General features: G+C 32.4%; 1 protein-coding gene across 1 annotated transcript in view; it reads left to right on the top strand.

Annotated features, from left to right (window-relative positions):
• Positions 1–273: 273 nt before the first annotated feature.
• The window catches only part of LOC125070939 (paired box protein Pax-1), a 29117-nt gene continuing 5547 nt past the window's right edge, over positions 274–23843 (top strand). The window contains exon 1 of the mRNA XM_047680964.1: positions 274–435. Coding sequence (XP_047536920.1) covers positions 354–435 — 82 coding nt within the window. The 5' untranslated portion in view covers positions 274–353. The remainder of the gene's footprint in view (positions 436–23843) is intronic.

Below are 23843 nucleotides of genomic sequence, written 5' to 3' on the forward strand. Positions count from 1 at the left end.
CGTGCGCAGCCGACCGAACGGGAAAACAGACACGGCGGAAACAAGACATTAAACGTATTTAATACCTTATCTGAAGCATTTAAAGTCCACATTAATCCATCAGACCAGAGATGCATCAGCACGCTTCGAATAGATGGCGAGACGGAAAAAGGAAAGCGTTTGAAATGGAGCGCGGCGATTGGTTGTCTCGCACCAATGGCGACGGGGGGCGGGGCACGTCGCGCAGGCGGCCGGCGTCGCTGCGCGCGCGCACATGTCACACTCGCGCGACACGCGACGAACGTGTAACTTAATTGTGCTGGTGGTAGATTAGGTAGATATCGGGTGGTAGTGCGGGGTATGTGAGTGCAGTGATGATGCTAGGTGGCATGGACGGTAAGGAGTACGGCGCGCTGCACGCGGCCGCCGCTGCCGCCGGGTACGCGATGGACACTGGTGAGTTTTGTAAGCGCTCTTATCCAAATTATTTCATTTATTTATAAGTAAATATTATTTATAAATTTTGGCAGTAATACCCTTATTAACTACCTACACTTTACACCTTACACTGACTTATTGAAAAAGACTTACAAATTATGAAACCTTAACTTTTTATTTACCTATATAATAAGTATAGCATTTAAAAATAAGGAAAGTACCTTCTAACTTATTACTTAAAGAAATACTATCACTAATAAGATTTCTAAGCAAATAAAAATATTTTCGTAACAATTTAAATTTAAAGCCTTTTCCATTACACTCGTTTGTAGGTACTGCATTACCTATTAGGTAGGTACATGTATTCTTCACAGGTATTCACGCTGTAATGATATCTCATTTGCCGCACCAACTTAATAAAACATAATTGCTTTAATTATAATATTGCAACATTAAAAATCAATTAAAAAAGTTGAGGGGATTAAGGTTACCGTTTTCGGCATCGGTTGGGATTGTAGTTCCAAGATGAACCGCCAAGAAAATTATTCTAATTAACTTTACACCGTTAAGTGTACCTAGAGTAGGGATGTTACGGAGCGCCGTAACCGTAACCGAGACTACTGAATAACTGAAATGAAAACCTATCAGTAACCGAAACTGATAAAGATTTATTATAATTTCGTTTTTACATTGTGTTATACTTAAAGAAAGTAACGAATTGATATTTATACCTGATACTAAATGGTAGCCTTAAGTCAAATTCGAACCTATATTGTGATTTTTCTTTTAAAATTTGTAAATATCCTAATATCCGTAACTAAAACTATCCGAAACGAGCGGATAATCCGAAATATTTTTGTGTCTGTAGCTGAAGCTGGTAAAACATTATTCATAAACATGATCCTTACATATCCATAACCATAACATTCCTGATATGACATATCCTGCTTGGAATACTAATTAATATACAATACAAGATTATATATTATTTTGTGTACATAATCTTGTGTCGAATAATAAACCATATTTATTGAGGTACATAGCAATTTACAGCAGATTATGGAGCTAGCAATGTAAAAAATAGAATACCATCTAATTTTCAAGACCATAGGACTCCGTTCGACTAGCTGTCAACTTTAAACTTTTCACTTTAATCATTTCATTAAATTAATTTCATACTCTGTGCTCGCTGGCAAGAAGTAAAAAAAGGAAGATGCGACAAAACCAATAATAATATAAGCAATACAGACAGTACTGACACAAACTAATCCGAACTTAATTAGCTATTATATAAATCGTATCTGATATCATCTATTTCATAATTCACAAATAAACACAAATATTTAATCTGTATTCGTTATAAAACTCTGAAGTTATATAAAATATGATTGATGTAGGTATAATTTAAAAGAAAAAAAATTATTATTTTGTTACCGATCGTAATATTATACAGTAACACAAAAAAATAATAATAATAATTTCCATCAAGTTTCCATCGGCATTAATCATTTCTCCAAATTCAAACGTTACTATTGACTGACAAACCAGTTCACGAGTATAATTCATGAGTTATTTTTTCACGAAACGGAGTATGCATAGGTTTTTATAACAATATCGCTAAAATATTTAAAAATTATCTGCAATAAAAATTTTTAGTAGATGACTCTCATATAAATATGCGAGTTAACAATAATATCCAATTTGAACCGATCTCAAATACACAAAAACTTCCTCGAAATCGTTCCAACCGTTTAGGAGGAGGTTAAGAGGAGGAGTTCAGTTCCATTCCCATGTACAAAAGATTTATATATATAAAGATAAAAAAAATTACTTCTTTAATACATTTCGTTCCAAGTTCCATGTAATTTTTTTTTCAATCATTGTTTTTGAATAAATGACTTGATTTTGAAATAAAAATGTAAATGTTTCGAAAACTGTAATATTTACTTTTCTTTCTATGATTTCGTAACTCACTCGCGAAATGTTGAGAATCGACTTACAGAGATACTCCATTTTGAAGCGTGACTGTATATAATTAGTCAATGCCACATATCGCTTTCTTTAGTCTAGTAGATTATATTATGTTAGTAATACTTATTCATGCAGCTAAATATACATATTATGTATTTAATAAATAAATATTTTGTCATTGTATCCAATTTCGAAATATGTATCGGTAGTCGAATTCAGAACGTTACACGTATTGCTTTAGGATTATGACACAATATATTCTCGTGTTTAATTACACTCATGTCTACCACCGATTTAATATAAATGTGAGATTCTTATGATACTCAGAATTGTCAGGTTGATAAACATATATTAGAAAAAAATGTTCGTGTACTGGTGTATTTATTAATTAAAAGTATAGTATAAGTTAGAGTCAGATCGGACAACTTGAACAATTGTAACAAATTTTGTTTGCTTGTTACTGTTGACAAAAATGTCGGTTGACGTAGAGCCAAGCGAAGCGGGCGAAAAGCAGCTAGTATCATAATAAAATATAATAAAATCGGTGTCTAATTAACATTTTTTAAATATATTCAAAATAATATCAAGTATTTACCTACAAATAAGTTAATAATACGTTTTGAATCAACATATTAAATTATTAGGATAGGATTAAGTTGAATGTAAAGCAGTTAGGTTCGAAATATAGAGGCCGAATAGAGCTGGTAAGAAATTCGGTAGTTACGATTTTTCATCGTGTTTTTATTTCAAGTTTTAATTACGTATAAATTATATTAAAATGATCAGTAATCAACGAAGACTGCGTTTTGAACTTTGCGTTTATTCAACGGATTTTTAGGAACTTTGAAACCAACTACAGGTTTTTTTTTTATTTAATTTCATTATTAGCTGACGATGTCTTTTCGCACGTTTGTTTTTTTATACAGCCATAGCGCCGCTCTCTACCCGGCCAGTAATTTCTTTCCGCTCTCTAAAATTAATTATTTGTTAAATCTTAACTATTTATATGAGACTATAGAATGAGACTACTAACTATAGAATGAGATTTTTAGTGGATTTCGTCAAATTAATTTAACTAGAAATAAAAACAATAATTCTTAAATATAACCATTTATAAATTAATATGTATTGTATGGCTGTGTAGCAAATATAGCAAAATTGCAATTAGCCTTAAATAAAATACTCGTTTTTCCAATAAATATTTAACTCGGAAACTAGGCCATTATTATTTTACACTATTCACTTTATTATTCACTATTCACACATTATTCACTTACAAGATTTTCTACAAAAAAACTCCTTTATATGATTACAATATTAGAGACACGTGTAAGATATGCTTAATTTTATCAACCGCCCTAACTCCTAACCTCTAGGGACGTACGTGCTGTCGATAAGTCGATAAGACGTCGCGTGGAGTCGCCGCGGGTCATCGCTAAAGACATTCATACGTCTACTGGTCAACCGTTAAATTGTTCCTTCAACTATTGTCACATTTACTCATTATTCATTTCTTAATTATGATAAATCAATAATTGATATACTTGACAATATTGTGTGCGTTCTTTTAAACACTATTTCGAACACACGTTATTTTGTATTGATAATTAAATTTATTTTGTGGGTATTGGCTAATTGAAATGGGCATCCTGATTGTATCTGGTCACCCATAGACATTATCACTGTAAGAAATATTATATCGTACAAAATCACTCAGTTGCTTTGTCTCTCTTGTCTATAATTCAAGGTCACTTATCCTTAAAACCGGACCACAACCTCATCTACTTATAGATAGCGCGGAAAAATTTCAAAAATAGTATTAGCAAGAAAATAAAAAAGATGAACTCATTTAAATCGGAACTCATTGCAATAAAATTAAAATGAAAACGTAAAAATATAAAAATAAGAATCTTCACAATAGATTATACACAATAAGGTTTAATTGTAAATTTAATTGAAAACAAGAGACTTTTTACATTCGTAGATTAAATATCTTGATTACTTTTCAGATATTCGCATTTTTATGTACCTTATGATACCCTAATGATGCTTGCAGCTCAGAAAATAACACTCACTGGTAGGATCTACCTTTAAATCGATTCTAACACAATTTTCAGAACATGGCGGTAGAGCTTTGTACAAAAGTGCAAAAGTGTGTCTGGGTAAAAACATCACCTATTCATCAATTATTTTATCGCCAAACAGCTGTAATTAGTGTTTGGGTTTAATGGGTGAGTGAGCCAGTGTAACAACAGGCATAAGAGACATAACGTCTTAGTTCTCAAGGTCGGTGGCACATGGGCTATGTTAGGCACGGTAATATTTCTTACAGCGATGATACTTACCCTCAGTTGGCTCATTTGCTCAACCGCCTCCCAAAACTGTTGTTTTTTAGACTAAGTATGAAGATCATACCATCGCAGCAAGCAATACTTATTATATTTTATTATTAAATTAATTCATTTTAAAATTATTACATTACTTACAAATTAATTGCTACCAGATAGGGATATTTGAGTTAGAAGATTCTTTTAATCATGATAATAGAATAAAACTTCAAATTGTTATTTTGAAGATCTCAATCATGACGTAGTGATGAATTCTTCCTCAAATCTGCACTCAAAATAAGGTAAAGTATCCCCTGACGACTTATAATTTGGATGTAGAGTATCTGTCTTACCTGTACATAGTGGATTCTTGATTTATTCATGGCTATCCCTTTGTAAAATAAATTACCTTAATTATTAATCATACACTTGCAATATAGGATAATTAGTATAATAATTTCGTGATAAAACTATATATATATGATTGGATTGCATATGAACAATGTCCGTAAACCCTTCGAAGTGTACATTTTTTCAGATGGAGATTTAGAGTTCAAATCTATATATTCAAATGAAAGTTATTAAAAATTGTTGGTCGTTTCTTTAAAGTTTCGGGGTGTCGAAGGGCTAGTTAACAAAACCACACATTAATTTTATTCATATAGGTATTCCAGCAAAACATAAATAGACTCGTCAAAAAACATTCAGATAAAATACGTGGCTCGTGTTTGTATGTATGTCGATACCTGTTTTCGAGCCTGCGCAAGCGCAAACGCAGTGTGCACCGAGATGGAGAAGTTTATCACGGTTCAAAGGGCGTCAAGGGTTATCGATAAGCGATAGTTCGAACGTCACTACCAATGTAAAACACTACCATTACAATATTTATATTTATCGATGAAAAGAAAAACTTACGATTGATGATTATCGTTGCTAATGAACTAGTGCTCGCTAGCGGCTTCGTCCACATTCCCTTCACGTCGTCATAGATACTATTCTATACGTTATCTCACAGTCCTTACGTATTTTAGCAGCGTACAGAGTACACATGCATCCCTTTGTATTATTTTGAAACTCACGCAAAAAACCGACCTGCTCGTAAGTGTTGTCGCACAATTAAAAACTGATATCTAAGAATGACCCTGTAATTACACTTACTGACTCACCTTTCACACCTTTGATGTTTTTCAGCTTTGATGTTTGGCGGTGGACTGTATAGACGTATAGGTCTAAGATTTAAAAGTGTAACCTACATATGTGCGCAAAAGACCCACGTAATGTAAACGACTCTGTGTAGAATCAATTAATGTATTTTGCTTTTGAATCAACAATGGGTCTGTTTTTATGCTTTTTATGTGTTTATTTTTAATGATCAATACAAATTTAATTAATTAAATTAAAATTTTATTTTATTTACGGTGGCAATACTTGGTAGGTTTTATATTTGTAACATTTCATATTCATCTGTGCCGTACAATAATTGATTTAAATGTTATATTGTTCAATTCTTTTTATAAGATAGGCGGACGGCTCAGTCGTCCACCTGCCGGTGTTTGGTCATCACCGCCTATAGATATGGACGCTGTAGGAGATATTAATCATTTCCTTAAACGCCAATGCTCCACTAACCTTGGGAACTAAGTTTAACTAACTTTATGACCCTTGTCTAGTTACATTAGCTCACTCATCTTTAAAACTAGATCCGATACCTTCCACCAAGGAAAACCACCCTAAGCCTGAAACCGTGACCTTGTCAACGTATAATCATTTTGAAATAACACATCCACGTGTGCCTATTATGGCATAAATTTAAATATTTTAACTAGCTTCTATTAATAACAGCTTATAAATCTCACTAAAATGCAAAGCTTCCTCTCCGTTTAAGGTGAAGGATTGAGGCTTATTTAGGCACCACTCTGCTCTAATACGGGTGGACGGATACACATATGGCAGAATTACATTGAAATTAGACACGTGCAACCTCACGATGTTCAGTAAAACAGAATGAAGCGAGATGAATTAAAAGACAAATTAAATTACCCTAGCTGACTTATGACGGACTATAAACTTATGACGGACTATAACAAGAGTCCGTGTTAATGTGCACAGCTATTATTACAAATGAGAAAGCGAGTTTGTTTATTTAAATCAAACTGTTACCCTTTCGTGTCTTAACTGATCCCATCATTATGAAATTTTGTAAGTGTATAAGTTGTTCGAGCTACTGAAATTGACATGAGTTACCTAACACCTGGCTCTCAACGCAGACATTGCCACGGTCTGAATTTAGGGGTTCATTAAAAATAAGGCTTCAATTGGATAAAGATACCCATCACCCACCTGTATAAAGCTATAAATGGTATGTATTTATAGCTTTATACTGGTGGGTAAAATAATCATAAAAACCTGTAAGGTGTAAAAATCATAACATACAATAACAATACACTAATTCATAAATTAAACATAATTTAGAAATGAATATAATAAGTACAGTAGCTAAGTAGTGATGTAATAGTGTTAAAGTATCGATAAAATCTTTATTTATCGTTGACGCGCAGTTATCGCACGAGCCACCATTAATTACTAAACATTGTAATAAATAGTTAACACCGTATCAATATTATATTTAATTAGAAATCTTTGTATACAATCGACTATCACTTATGTTGTTTATTTTTTTATATTATTCAACTATTACCCATTATTTTGACGTCATTTGTTACGCTGGGTTTTTATTACAAATTTTATTTAATAATTATCAGGCAGATTTGCATGCGGGCTATCTAGTGGTCGCCGTGGTAAGTGGTCACCAACGACAATAAACTTCGATAATGTCCCATCTTTGGCAGCTAAAACCCTTCAAAGCATTGCTGTTTGGCAGTAGAATATCTGGTGATTACAGATACTGATACATACAGAGGGGCTTGTACGAAGCCCTACCATCAAACAAAACCGATTTAATCGAATTTAAGTACCTTTTCTGTTTGTCGACCGATTTTCTTTTTTATTTGTGAGCTATTTATGTGTTATTCCTGGATGTTTAATAATTAATATGGTTAAATTAGACCACTGAGAGCACGAGTAAATCTAGTTATCTAACATATCATTAAGAAACTGCCTTTACATTAGAACATTCCCAGTAGAGCGGTTGACTACAAACAAATGCTGGTCTGTTTGCCCGTCTCGTCACAGGCGGCACTTTTTATTTGTTCATGCAGAAGCTCCGAGGGTAAATACAATGCGGCTACTGGTAGTAAAAAATATCTTAAAACAACAATAACTTAGTCTTTATTTAAGCAAACCAATGACAATAATTGAAGTATTTTACGTTTAGTGAATGTTTTAAAATTATTGTAACTACTTACTACATCAGAAGAATAAGAAATAAAGTAGAACTATTCTGTAAAATCAAACTCGAAATTCACCGTAGAACACGTGAAATGTCTGAAAGGGATACATGCGACCGTAATATAATAATTGTATTAATAATATAACTGGAGAACTGGAATGTTTTGTAATAAAAATGTCTTTTAAAGAAAATGATTTATGGAAAAAAATAATAGCCCATAATCATATTAATCTATATTCTTAGCTTTTACTGACTCCTTCCAAACGGCTAGTCAGATTTTTTGTTTGTCTTTATTTGGTTAGGTCTGCAATCTGTAATGATAAAATATTTTTTATATCTTTCGAGTTTGAAATACCAAATTTAACTCGATATAAAACTTGGAATGTTATAATATGTCTTTGCGAGACGAGATCGACAGAGAGACACGGATTAGGACTTTTCAACTCGAGAGTCGAGACTAAGTACAACACCAAACAACGAATAATGTTACAATTTCCTGTCAATTAGTTGTGTTTACGGAGTCAATGTTTGGCCAGCGACTCGAATTTTAACATTTCTGCCATACAATAATGAACTTTAATACTTAAGGAATAAATACGATGTCAGCTAAAATTTTTCAGCTGCAGTAAGTAAATAATACTGTCGCCGATTTGTTTTCTGTTTAAACTAATCGTATTTAAGCGCTTTGCTTTGTATGAGAGCTTAAATTACCAACTTATTGGCTTAGATGTATGCATTGAAACAATAAGAACAATTAATATATAATCTACATCATAAAATAAATGTTCATGTTTCGCCCAGAGGATCGGAGTTTAGATTCGAAACACTGAAATGAATTGACAACATTAGCTATTATTAATTTTGAATTTTACAAACTTTCAAAGTCTATCTAAACAATTAAAGAAAGTAATATTTTCAGAAGTTTAAATGTTAGATTACAAAAAAAAAACATCTTAATAACAATATTTTATTAAAATTATTGTAGTCTAGTTTTTATTGTCACTTGCACTAGAAGTGCGTGCAAAATTCCAGCTCAATCGCCTGGCTGAAACAAGTTTAACTCACACATATGAAGTTACTAACTTGTGAACTTAAACGAGCTTATAAAATGTCTTGGAATGTGTCAACATTTATCTTAAATTGGCTTCTTGATTCTTCTGTTTTACATTAATTTTGCAAAACACACAAACAATGCAACAAACAGGCCCCGTGACATTATTAATTACTCCTTATTACTTGAGCCGTTACGGCGCAATGTTAATAGTATATTATGTTTAGTGTATATTAACCGAAGATGTGGGATCAAGTCCTCGCAAGCATCTATGAATTTTTACGTGCTTTGTTGTGTAAATCATTTTGTGTTCGACGATGAACGTAATGAAAATCTTCCACATGTGTTTCCACTAAACTGCAATTGAATATCGTGGTGGAATAATCTCATACCTTCTCCTCAAAAGCTGGAGAGGCCGTAGCTGTGAGATATTTAGATACAAACTTCCACTTTTTAAATATACTGTACGTATAATATTAAATTAAAGTCAGAAAGTATTATTTAATTTACCTTAAAAATAAAACGCATTAAATGTCAAGGGCACCATAAATATTGGTTGTGTTTTTCGAAGCGCCATCAACTACACGGAACGTCGCTTTCTGACCTGGTTTAAGTTTGCTTTACAAAAGAGCGCGCACGTCAGCGCTACCGAAATCAAAATATCCACAAATACATATTTACCGAATCGTATGTGACGTTATATTTTGAGTTAAGATTTTACTAAATACTAAAATCTTTAGAGAAAGAGGTTATTTGGTATTCGTTACTGTAATAGTATTTGATTGACATCAACTCTCCCGTCGTATTTGAAATGTTGGAAAATTAAAGTTTGTCTAATTTAAAATATGAAACATTATAACAAAACTATCTTTAGAAACAAATGAGGACAAACAATATTAAAATGAATAGATGCTTAAATATAATAGAGCATATTTTATTTTAACGTTTATATAAAAAAAAAAAACTACGTTGTATGTACGAGTACATAAATATGATGTCAATTTAAAGGTAATTTCAGCGTTCCGGTAAGCCGTAATTGGACAAATATATTATCTTTAACCAGTTAATTGGCCATTCAAATAATATTTTCTGCATTTTAACCAATCATATTCTTTTAAATGACCAACGTTAACTAGTTACTGGCGGAATTTACATTGCGTAGAAGTCTCTATCAGTTTTTTCGGGGTCAGCGCAAATTGAGGTTATATACACCAAAAATATATTAAAATTATCACCATCCATGTTTTTGACCTTTATTATATTAATGTATAATTTCTTCAAAGCCCACAAGGAGCAAGGCCCACTGTAGTGCGTGCGCAAGTGGCGCGGGCGATGTTTGCACACGCATTAGCTGCGCGCGCGCTGAGTCAATAGCGTAATGGCGACAAACAACGCCGCTACCGATTCCAAACAACTGGGATTTGCTTTTATTGATAAGTATATACGTGCCGTGGTTTTGTCTGCTCTATTGAGGAGTCGAATTTTTATTTAACGGAGTTTTTTAACTTAGTTTTGATATAACCGAGAAGTTTAAAATACTATTATTAAAAACATTGTACAAGTACTCTAATGACTAAAATATGAAGTATATTTAATATGATATCTCCTTTCACATTTAAAAATTTAACATTTTTGTTTTATTTTACAAGATTTGATTTCTTATATCATATAGAAATAATTATTATAATAACTAAAAAAACAAATTGCAACACAGGCACACGGAACAATTTCTTATTCCTAAGGTTGGTGTCGCATTGTCGATGTAGGGATGGCTAATATCTCTTATACTACCTACCAATATCTATGGCGGCAGTGATCACTTACCTCTAGGTGGCCTATTTGCAAGTCTGTCTGTCTATTTTATATAAATATAAAAAAAAGACTACAACAACAGGTAAATTATGCATTCGATGTCTAATTATGCTATCAGCAGAGCGATTCTGTAAGCGTTCACTTCTTTCTCACTCGTGAAATGTTGAGAACCGACTTACGGTGATCGCCATTTTAATACGTATATCCTAAAAATTATTACAGTAAATGTCGCGTATTACATTGTGACATTTTACGCTCGTGTTCTACGGCGAATTTCGATATTCAGAATACCTCTACAGTCTCGGGATGCCGGCGGGCACCTCCCGCGTCAGTCACTTAGGTCGCTTCCGCATCGTAGTAGTTTAAAATATTTACACGAAATATGTAGAAAATGCAAACTATTCCGAGGTTAAGGTCCAGCTGTACCTATAATTGTCTCCTCGTGTCGGGCGTGTCTAAAAATAGAAACTGAAATCAATTTCCCTCCCCATAACTGCAGTTTTACAAATTGCTCGACTAACAGTTTCCAACATTATTGGCTCCCGACTCTATTATAGATATTTTTATTTGCCGTTTAACGTTAATATATAAGTAACTGTAAAAACCGGTAAACTATGATGAATCTAGCGAGATTTAGAAATAACAAAATATTGTACACGGTCCACTTTATTTTTTTAAAAAACGAGTATTATTTTGACTGCATTTTTTCAGCTAGGTTATGAGTAATTGAACTGGTTCCACGATATTTTATTAAATAGACATGATTGAAATAACCTCATCAGTCATCAGTCGATTGCTCCTTGAGTCTTATGACCTTTAAGGCCTTTCCACATTGTGGTCTTTTTTATCAGTTTTCCACCGTGCGTGCAATGTTTGTCCAGAATGTTTATTATTCAATCCAAGATTATATAACTAGAGGACAAATAACGATTCATTTTCATCCCGGATACTAAAATTTAAAAGCTTACATCATTTTATTGTCGACACAAATAAAACACGATGTTCGTTGAATGTTTTTCTTAATTGCAGTATAATCTACATTCTAAAGACTTGAATAAAGTACATTTTGACTAGTTTTTGTGACGTATAACCTTCCACAAAGAACAAAATTACGGTAACGTACCTTGTAATAAAGAGGTCAATTGGAATGTGTTAGGAAGTGAGTGGGTGACGAGCTCTCTGGAACTACAAGTAAACATTATGTAAATTATTTATTCAAATGCTAAAGATATGTCATAGAAAGACTCAAAACTGAACACAAGGAATATTAACATCATCCTCAGTCCGTGTTCGTCCACTGCTGAGCATAGTTATTTGGTGTTAGGACGTTGTCTGGGCCCCCCACTACCCATCTGATATTCTTCCACCAAACAGGAATACTTGTGTTCCGATTTCAAAGGTGAGTAAACCAGTGAAACTACAGGCACAAGAGATATAATATATTTGTTCCCAAGGTTACCAATGTCTATAGGCGGTGGTAGCCAGCATCAGGTGGCCTATTCGCCCGTTGCCTATCTATATCATAAAAAATGTCACTCCTAGGGATGGCCACTATCGCCATAGGCTTTGACATATATTTTCCTTCCGCAACCATGACACCCATATAACCTGAGGATGTCTTCTCGCGTTACGTAATACTCTAGGCGCCGCGCCTTACGTTTTCAATAAAAGTAATGAAATCCGGTTAATCCTTTAGATTTAAATAATATTTTATGAAATCATGACTTATGTCACTTATTGTTAATTTATTTACTTATTTTTTGGCGTTAATGATGTCATTCTTTATAATTTAAATATTGTTTTATTTTACCTAACTGATGCATATAATCATACGTAGGAATACCTGTACCTAATAAGATAACACCTCGTGTAGATGGTTTTATTCTACATATTAAAAGTACCTACATAGTTCTTAAGAGGGGCATATGACATTAGATTATATATATAATGTTATATAAAACAAGGACGGTAAATATTAATACAACATCCGACTTATTTGATTAATTAGACATTCATATAATTACATAACATTACATTAAATATAAAAAAAAAAACGATAAATTTAGTACAACGGTGCTATTTTGACTTTGATAGCACGCTATTCGCACATCACTTTCTGATATTTAATTTATTTACCTTTACATTTAATTCAGTAGGTATTGCTAGAGTTATTTTTTTACACATTGTATAACTATAATTTAATTAATAATAATTATGTCGATTGACTATTTTTAGAATATGTTGTAATGAAATATTTTAATTATTCACGATGAATACTGGCCGAATGTCTGATACAGGCCGGTAAGAAAAAGAATGTCAAGAAATGGAACGCGGCGGAAGTTTTTTGTTATAATTGTAGTTATTTCCAAAATCTCACCTATAATTCTAATAAATTTAAAAATAATTAAAATTATAGGCGAGATTTTGGATTATACGGGATGTATTGTGAAACACGGATTAGTGGGTAAAATAAATGTGAAAAAAGTGTTAATACATGAATCTGGAAGAATATCGTTGTTTAAACTTGCGACCATCCTAAGAATAGAATGACTTCAATACAGATTCAAAAGTGTATTTGAGATTCTCGGATAAAGAAGGTTTTGATAATGGAATATTTTCTGTTTCGTGTTCCTCATTAAAAATGCCTTAATTTATTGCTCCAAGGTATTATTCTGCTTTCTATTGAAACAACGCAACAATTTAATATATGGGAGTTAATAAATCCGAATAATAATGTTGTTGTACACGTACAAAAAAAATGAAAATAGCCGTTTGTAATATTTATCTATTTATTTCTCGGCCCAGACAAAATATAACGCCTCTGTAATACCTACACAGCGCGTGTAATCTATTTATAAAAATCATTATCAAATGTTTTAATTTTGACAGAAATGTTACAATTTATCAATATGACAAAGGTCAAAAGTATTCATCGCGGATTGGTCGCCTCGTGTGGAGTGGCCTTAACGTAGTGCTGGCACGTGTCAGGATATCGATAATTAGCGAGGCATGAGTTATGATGCGGAATACTCGACACTGTTTATAGGGGTTAATAAGGGCAGCTGACGCTAAATGACAGTCCGGAAACGTTCCTGTATTACACGCTGTCACACTAAACATTTCACCTCATTTTTCAAGAGTTTCATTCGTAAATTATTGTGACATCTGAGAGAATAATAATAGTGATGTGATATTTAACACGTGTACAATGTTCCTAATATATATATTTGAAAATAATTTCAGACATTTAAATTTCATTTTCAATTACTTGGTGGTTGGGCTTCGTGCAAGCCCGTCTGGTTAGGTATCACCCACTCATCAGATATTCTACCGCCAAACAGTTCCTGTTTGAAGGGTGAGTGAATCAGTGTAACTACAGGCACAAGGGACATAACATCTTAGCTCCCAAGGTTGGTGGCGCATTGTCGATGTAAACAATGGTTATTTTTTCTTAAAGCGCCATTGTCTGTCAGCGATGGTGACCGTTTACATCAGGTGCCCTCATAGAATAAGATATCAAAAAATTCGAAGCAATGAAAATATTTGGTATGATATATATTCACTTACATTGAATATTTCTCTTGTCTCGATTGAAATGGATGTGATATTGAAGACAACGAGGTTAACATAGGTGGTCACGGAGGACATACAATCTCGAAGTGCAGTGACAATCAAAGCAGGCAAAGTACTCAAACTGCAGTAGCGGTGTTTGCTTAGCGGTCTCGTTTGTCGGCGGCCTGTCGCCGTGTGTGGCCCGAGAGCCCTACACCTGATTCCCCGCGATTATCAACCTTATTCCAGAACAAACAAGGTCAATGCCTAAGGCAAACGTCTTGTTTTATCTTTTATAATTTTGAGCTTTCAGAGCATAGCAATAAAGGATAGGAATATCAGCTGTGATGACGTAAACGTCAAAATGTCGAAGTCGACGTCGAGTGCCTTAAATGTCATTGAATGAAAACTCTCCTTGACCAGAATATAAGTATTCTACCTATTGAACGAGAATGTTTCTGCAATATTCATTCTTAATACCTATCACAAAATAACAAATAAATAAATACTCTGTTTTAAAAACCAGAGACAAGAAAAAGTTACATTCTAAATATTGCCTAGTACAGTTTCAGTTTCATTTTTAATTAACAATCATAAGATATTATACTTACCTATATTAATATTATAAATGCGAAAATAACTGTCTGTCTTACTGTCAATTGCTTTTTAACGCCTTATTATTTATAAATATAAATGGACGACTGTATCTGCTTGAGCTTAATAAACTTCTTCAAGATTAACAAAACTTCGGTAAATTTTTAATTTATTTCATGGATGTTTTGATGCTAACCACATTAATCTATGACGTTAAACCAATCACCATGATTATTGGTACACGTATATAAACAGGCTAGTAGTAGAGTTTGGCTAGAAGCAATATAATAACTATATTAATTAAGAATTCATAGCATATTTTTAAATATGCCTTAATAATTGCGCAGTAATATTTCTGCATACTCTACAGCGGCGGTTGTTTTGTTTGGTCAATCATTGCGATGTCGGTAAGGTCACGGCTGAAGACGCTAAGGCATCATATCCCAGTTCATTGTGTATACAAGTACATATTAAAGAAGTCGTATTTTTATTAATCTATACAAATAACAGAACATATTTACTGACATTACTTACAGTAGTGATTAACCAGAGTGTAAATTTTAACGAATAATAAGCCTAATAAATACTACTCTGTTCAGATACCGCCGAATCGAGATGCGAAAATACATTCAAGCTTACGCAAAATAATCGTTAATAACAGATTAGTTATTGTTTTATTATTAATCAAAAAACAGATTATTAAAACTGTCGTAAAATAGTACTGAAACTAAAATTTCTAGTTAAAAGGAACAGATCATTAAGAGTCTACTTATTTTCGTAGCGCTTAGCTTTTAAATAACCGATCAATTATGATGACTACATTGATAGTTAACCAAGGAAAGTTAATACAATTCTGTAATTCCATTCTGTATATCGATTTGTAGAAATCAACAGCATTGTATTCTTAATTAGTTTTAAAAATCAACTTTTCTCATACAATGTGTTAGATTTTTTTATCAATTATTAATTACAATAAAATCAATGACATTAATAAAAATATACTTTATTCAAGTAGGCTTTTATAAGCACTTTAGAATCGTCATTTAACAAATTATTTAAAAGGAAAACTATCACCGGTTCGGAATGTAGATTCTACCGAGAAGAATCGGCAAGAAACTCAGTAGTTACTCTTTTCCAATATCCAAAAATACAATCATGTTAGTTAAATACAATTATACTAACTTTGTATATATAATACTAACTTTGTATATTGATAATTGCAAAAACACAATTCGACTATTCATTAATAATTTAACAAGCAATAACAATTATATTATATCACAAAATTATATCGTACCTTAAATGTTAACACCTTGCTGGTTCAGGAATCAATGTGAATAGTAAAAAGTCGTAGTCCCAACTGAAGTGTTCTGAACCGAGCTTCCATCACTTATATAAACCTCACTACGAATCATGTGACTCACAATATTGAACAGAAAAGTCAAAGTACCCTCTTGTTTAATATCAATGTTATCAATACAATTCAAAAATAACTTAAATTAAATTATTATTATTACAGAATTGATTAAAACATACAATACATAGTGTAAGCCTTGTTTGTAACGTCTAATTATTTATTTATTTCTTACTTAATCCGACAAATGCAGGATATAAATAAATTGATATTAGAAGATGAAATGAAACCCAACTATCACAAATAAATCTATTCTTAAGTCTTATTTTTAGTTTAAATAATAAAACACATTTTACACTTTAACAAAGTTTTTCGGTGTACAAAGACAACCTAGTGGAGATATTGCTGAGTACAACCAAATAATAATTATTTTTTACAAGATACCCAACAAAATATCGCTGTAGATATGGTAACTTTGCCGGATCTATTATATTGTCAAACATACCTCTTATTTACAATGTCCATTCATACATTTAATATGCCTAATACGGTTCGAGGTTACTAAATAATTCTCCAAGAACTATTTAAAGAGGATTTTCTGAAAGCATCGAGTTTATTCCTAGATAAGCATTAATTAAAAATATCAAACCTACGAATATGTTTCATTTTAAATAACGTTATGTTTATCTAAACAATTAAAACTCAACAAAGTATTTTTTGTACATTTTAAATCAGTTTTTTTTTATCGTAATGAATAAATCAATCGCGTTTGTAATTATTTCATATCAGTGAGCTTATAAATCGGCAACGCGGTGGCATTACAGATGTAATGGAAAGTGGTAGAGCGCGCGCGCAGGCGATTGGTCGCGCTCGCGTCGTTAAATCGATCGTAAAGACCTGGATTTCAAACACGATAACGTTAACAAGGACGGACTTGATTTGGTTTTAAATTATGAATTGTGTTACTGAAATAATAGCTGCTATATTAGGTATAAATTACAAAAATGTTATAGAAATTGACAAATATATGAATTTATTTATTTATTCTTTATTGCACCCAAACTTAAAACTAAAAATTACAATATTGATACACAACGTTGCATGAGGTGCAACGGGCGGCCTTATCACTCAGCAGCGATCTCTTCCAGGCAACCTTTGGGCAGAGGATCATAATATTTACATATAGGGGAAGGGTACAGTAATTTTAAGTCATAATATAATACATAATATAATAGTACACAATACACAGATAACAATAAATATATACTATAATAAATACATAAAATATATATAATGAATATATATGAATTAGACTTAAGATATCATCGTACCATCAATGTTAAGATTATTTAAGTAATGGGCGTGATACGCGTATTCAACTTTATTTTATTCATAATCGTATCTGTCTGTTGACGTTATGTGAGATCTGTGGAAGTTTTACCTTGAATAAAATCATACTTGAATTAAGTATATTTTATTTTCTATTAGTTAAGAATAAGTTAAGTATATGTTAATTAATGAATAAAAGTCTAAATTCAAGTCGATAAATTTAGCAAACATAATGCAAATAATCTAACTGACATCATCATGACAAGTTGATCTTAAAAATAAACGCACTAAATTAAAAGCGACCCCAACCACTATTTGCTCGGTACAGAATTTAAGTCTTTTCTGTCAAAATCGTTCATATTTCCTTGACATCATTTGTAATATAAATTCCGAAACGTTGCCAATTAATATTTTTGCCGGCAATTTGCTTATAATCGTAAATTAGATGGCAGAAATCGAACATGAACACTGTATGATCAACATTTTGTCTTAAGAAACGTACGACTCGCTGAAAGAATCAGTTATTTGCAGCAATAAAACTAATAAAATGATAAACGCGTGAAAATTATTTACGAGCGCTAGCGCGGCGGATGGACGAACGACCACATCGACAGCCCTATTTGATAGTGATGGCCACAAAATTAAGCTCATTATTTTGTCGATTAAGACTATCACATCACACATAAATATCTTTAGAGCGAAGAAGCGAATGGTGTTGTGAATGTCGAATACGATTCTTACCTTATAGATAAATGTATATACTTTTTGCTCCGTTAATTTGAATGAGGGATGTGCTTTGTAATAAAGCAGCTAATCGCCCCGAAACATCCAATTTCTAAACTTAATATATACTACGCTTTCTACCGCGAATTAATGGATATCCTTGTACACGGAATTATATTTTATGACTTGTCTCAGAATTTCTTCCGTCAAGTGTAAGATCAATCAATGTGCTTCTTATTTTTTATAATGTCTTGAAAATGAAGAAATTAGTTAAAGAAAAGGAATATAAGATTTCATGGTACAGTCGTTTTCAAAAGACCGGTACATATAGATTAAAATTATCAATAATAATAATATTTGTTGGCTTAATTTAAATTGTTTTTATTTCCAGTGCAATCAATTAATATATCTCACTAAAATAAATTAAATAGAAACTTAAAATATACTATAAAATATCGATACAACATCCAACCCTACAAATATTAAATCGACTCTTTGAATCGGTTTCTTTGAGTCAGTACTAATTGGTTTCGAAAGGAGATAGCATCATAACATAACTCCCGAGTTAGACAGAGACGGTATATTATAAGGCGGGAAATATCTTTCTTTGCGTGTAATTTACGATTCGCCTTTGACGTTTTACCGTTGACAGTTACTAGTGTTTTCGGCGAATGTAACACTCATTAATACCGTCGACTTCACAAATTTAATATCGCACGCAATATATTACATTTCTCGTTTGAAACACAGTTGTTTTCAGAGGAACAAAGGGTTCAATGGTTCATTTAAATTGCTTTCGTCCGCGTTCCTGAAATATGATGTCTAATTCGTATCATTTACTTTATTCTCGTAGTGAAAGCGTGGTCGTGGAATTTCTTCTTCGTTAATGACATCACGTATAAATAAAATCGGTTTCTAATGAAAGTATTTACAGCGTTTTATATTTTACTTGTCGTTTGCTGTTTGACGTTAGAATATAACTTGAGTCGGTTGCTAGATGAGGTCTACCTTCAAGTGGTTTGCGAGATTTTTTATAATGATATATGCAACAAGTTAATTAAATTGTTGTTCTACAAAGATGGTTTAAACCTTATACCACTAAACTGGCCCAATGCGGGATAGTGACTAAAATGAGTGTTACGTGTTACGAAATATCATTCAACACGTACAGGTGTCCTCACGATTGATAGTATTTCCTTATGAGGAAATGTAGTTTATCTACGATGTAACCGCCACGTAGCCAAAGGAATATCCCATCGGAAACATTATACAGAAACCCACCGAATTTCTTAAATTTCATTTCTTTTTTCCACAACACTGTAACAATTTTCTTTTACCCAAAAACAGAAAAACAATTTCCATCCATGTCGCTTTTAAAAATGTTGGTCTTCCATACAAACTTTTATCCTGAGTCTAAAAACGACTATACTTCATAACCCTATAAACAACGATTTCCATATGTCTGACATTAGAAATGACGTGATTCCATATAAAGTTTACATCATTTAACCCCTTAGGAAATTAGTTTTAAAGAATCCGTTCTAAGTGCACATCTGCGTTTTATAAGGAATTCATTTGAAAAACTTAATCCCGTTAACCCCACTGGTTTACGCGTAGCGTGTGTGAATCAGCTAATTTTAAAATGTTATTAAGTAGATGTATGTCCTCTGCAATAAATTTATTTGTCTAGTTGTAACCTGTAGTTCTATGCTGCGATACCTAAAAGGAATTATTTGATTGTACGCTTTAATTATTTTTTAATCGATAAAAATCTCGCTTAATTCAGTATTTTTAAATATGGTCACATTTAAACAAAGAAAGCGTGTTAAAATTAGTAGCGCATCGGCGCAGGCGCAGGTGCCGTGGAAAAGAATTGGATACACTCTCGTTTAACCTATTAAAATATAGTAAAATCTATTAATAATTTTATCTCAAATTCGAACTCAAATGGTTTTTTAAGAGGTTCAGAAGATCTTCTACAGTTCGAAGCCCTCATAATATCTTGATAAGAATCTTAGCAATTGTCGCGTTTCTTATTCGGAACTGTTTCTGTCATTAGTGACGTCCTCCTGATTGATTTTAGGACTTCAAGCACATCAGACTTCACAACGAGACAAATTCATTAATTACAATTTAATTTAATGCTCTAGACAATAGTGAACAAATATCTGCATAAAAACTCCTTATTCGATCAATTTTAAAATCCAAGGGAGCCACAAGTACCCACAAGTACCCACAAGTACCTACAAATGGCTGTATGAACGGTCACTAGATATTAGAGGCAGACTAATAATACGATAAATACCTATTTGAATCTATTATTTATCGTCCTCGCCTTAGCGCTATTATCGATCGTTCTAATCACGTTCCTTTGTGAGAGGATTGAACTATCATATTCTTAAACGGACGCTGATACTTACTCTACTCTTTGTGGGCGTCACTACGAGTGAAGTCAGAAGCAATATCTTGTTAATGTAATTTATAAATATATCAAATTATAATCTAAAAGCCGTTTGAAATCTTACCTCGAAACTTGTTTTAACTCGCGCTAAGTTTATTTCGGTTGCTCCACGCCTCTTCCCGTTGTTTTTGGCGACGACGAACTCGCGACATTTCTTTGATTCTTTTTTAACAAAAAGTTAAGTTCCTGCAATTATCTGAACGTCGCTTTATACTTGTATAATTATAATTGCGTAAAAAATAATAATAACGAATACTAGTTCAAGATACAACGCAGAATAAACCTGAAATGATTAATTCTATTAAATATTATTAGAAAGCTTAAATTTTATTCAATGAAACCAGGTGAAACTTAAATTATCTATAAAAAAAAAATGCAAGTGCAACTAAGAAAAGAAAATCAAAGATTCCCGTGTAAATAAACATTACCTCTTTTATTTGAAACTTGGTTAACATGTAATAATTTGGGCGATATATTAGCGAATAGTAGTCATTAAATGTCAATTCTACAACATTGACCGCCCGCGCTGACGTTGCCGGTGGCTGCTTTGATCTCGAGCTTCAAGGAACCTGCGCCAGCGCACGTGGGCGGGGCGCATTTAACCCCTAGCTGTAACGTCTAATGTTTTAGTGCAATATTGTCGTTGTCTGTATTATTTGAACTTTGTATCCAAGATTGTTAATTATATGTTATTATGTAAAATAAATATATATATTGATAGCTAAGAAATATCTTCATTCTATTTTATTTTATATGTAGTTTGTTAACTATTAATAATTTAAATTGGTGAGATATCCTTAGTTTTCCATATAAATACATACGTTAGGATAAGCTACCACCCATCAACTATGTAAACTATTGACAGCGTTTATAGATGAAACGACAGACATATTCTTTATGTTCTCAGATGGATATGTACTGAGAGAAAATTCCTTTAGGTTATGCATGTAGTATGACTTTAAAGAACCGCACTCGGCCATAACATGAGATTGGTGAAGTAAATCAGCAAAAACTATTGCGCCGGCGCGGTGTTTCATGTGATACAGAGGCGGTGGGCGGGGCGCGGTTTGCGCATGAGCACACGTGTGTAACACCAACCAAGATAACTTTACTGACCGTAAACCAGTGTACCAATACTAATAAAAAAACACAGTATTTGTCATTAATAATAATAATCTTACGAACACTGTTAATACATCAAAAATAAAATATACTTTATTCAAGTATGCTTTTAGAAGCACTTTTGAATCGCCATTTAACAAACTATGCTAAGTGAAGGTACCACCAGTACATTTCTAGAAGACGGTTCTGTATTTCATAACGTAATATCTTATTAAAAGAGGTATTATTTTCTAATAATTATATCGACATTTTTGTATTACTCGTTATTTGGCATTAGGTCCGCTTTGGCCTGAAAAACACAATTACACGTATGTGATATACCTATTTTATGATCGTAATGAGTATTTAGTATTTTAAATGAGATTATTCCAGTAGATAATAGTAAAATGGTAACTAATTAACATTCTTGAATTCGTTACTATTATCACGTACTTCCTATATTATACATGACAGCTGTCAAAAGTGTATCCGTAGATGTTTGACAGGTGTCAAAGTATGTCGCAGGATTTGACTTGAAAGTATTCGGGTCAAATTACATATTTTATTAATAAAATATTTTAATAGCTAGGATATTTATGTTAACAGAGCAAAACAATGGGCGGGTTACATGTCGCCACGTCGTTTGTCTCTTTTCAATTTATAATATTGTCTATGGATAAACTAGTTTCTATCTCGCAGCGTTTTGTTTTCTGTTTTGGAAAAAGACAGATTTTTAAACCAATATTGTCAATTGATTTTATCGCTTTATAAATTAAGTCCTAATTGAAAAACTCCGTGGTATTTTTTATATCACAACTTTGATTAAGATTTTCTAAATAACTTTTTACGTATGTACCTACAGCTTTTTGTAGGGAAAATTTCTGAGTTCTTTTCGCCGATTCTCAAGTCTTGTTGTTTCTTAGCGAACCTTCTCTCTTAACAGTAACAATTAAGTTTAATGCTTCTGTAAAAAAAAGGATTTTACTTGGTTTTTGAAAATAGTCACATACAATTGTAAAGTTGTAATTTAAATTCGTATCGATTTGTCCACTCCTCGTCTGCAGTCTCACTCATTTCTCTCAGCTTCAGCTTTTTAAAGATTCTATCCATTATTTACTAGTCCGAATTTTGCATGTAAATAACTATTTATTATATGTTAGATCGATATGAAAACAAGTGCTCGTGTAGGTCTTTTATTATTTGTTTTGACGTTTCATATTTTCTTTGCTTTTATATTCTTGTCGATCGTTTTGTTAGGCGTTGAACAAACGAAACCGTTTAATAAATGAATGCAATGAGTTTCGAGTCGCGGCGGGACCAGCGTTGCTAATTACTGAAACATTTTTCAGCAGGACTTGACAACGTGACAAAATGAGAACATTGTAACGCGTGCTGCAAATTACTTGCCGCACCCACTGCATGCCTTGACGGCTGGAACAGAGAATTTGGAATTGACATACGTTTTCTGATTATATAAAATGAGAGAAGTTACGGAGATGATAGATGGCGCCGTGCTTTTATTTATCGCTGCATTTTTTTATAAATTAGATCAAATTATATTTGGGTTAAGGAAATATCCCAATTTTGTAGCAATTATCGTATCGTAAGGGTAAATCGATAAGATAGATTGTCTAATTCATATAACATTTAATTTCTTCACTTTTTGTGAAGATAATATTGAAGCAGATTTAAATTGACCTAATAATAAATACTTTAAAATGTCCTTGTAATAATACCTAATAACCTCAAAATAGTATAACACAATGTAATCGTTGATGTTTTAAAAAAAAATTACGATTAAT

This window comes from Vanessa atalanta, chromosome 18, assembly GCF_905147765.1.
Source record: "Vanessa atalanta chromosome 18, ilVanAtal1.2, whole genome shotgun sequence".
Lineage (NCBI taxonomy): Eukaryota > Metazoa > Arthropoda > Insecta > Lepidoptera > Nymphalidae > Vanessa > Vanessa atalanta.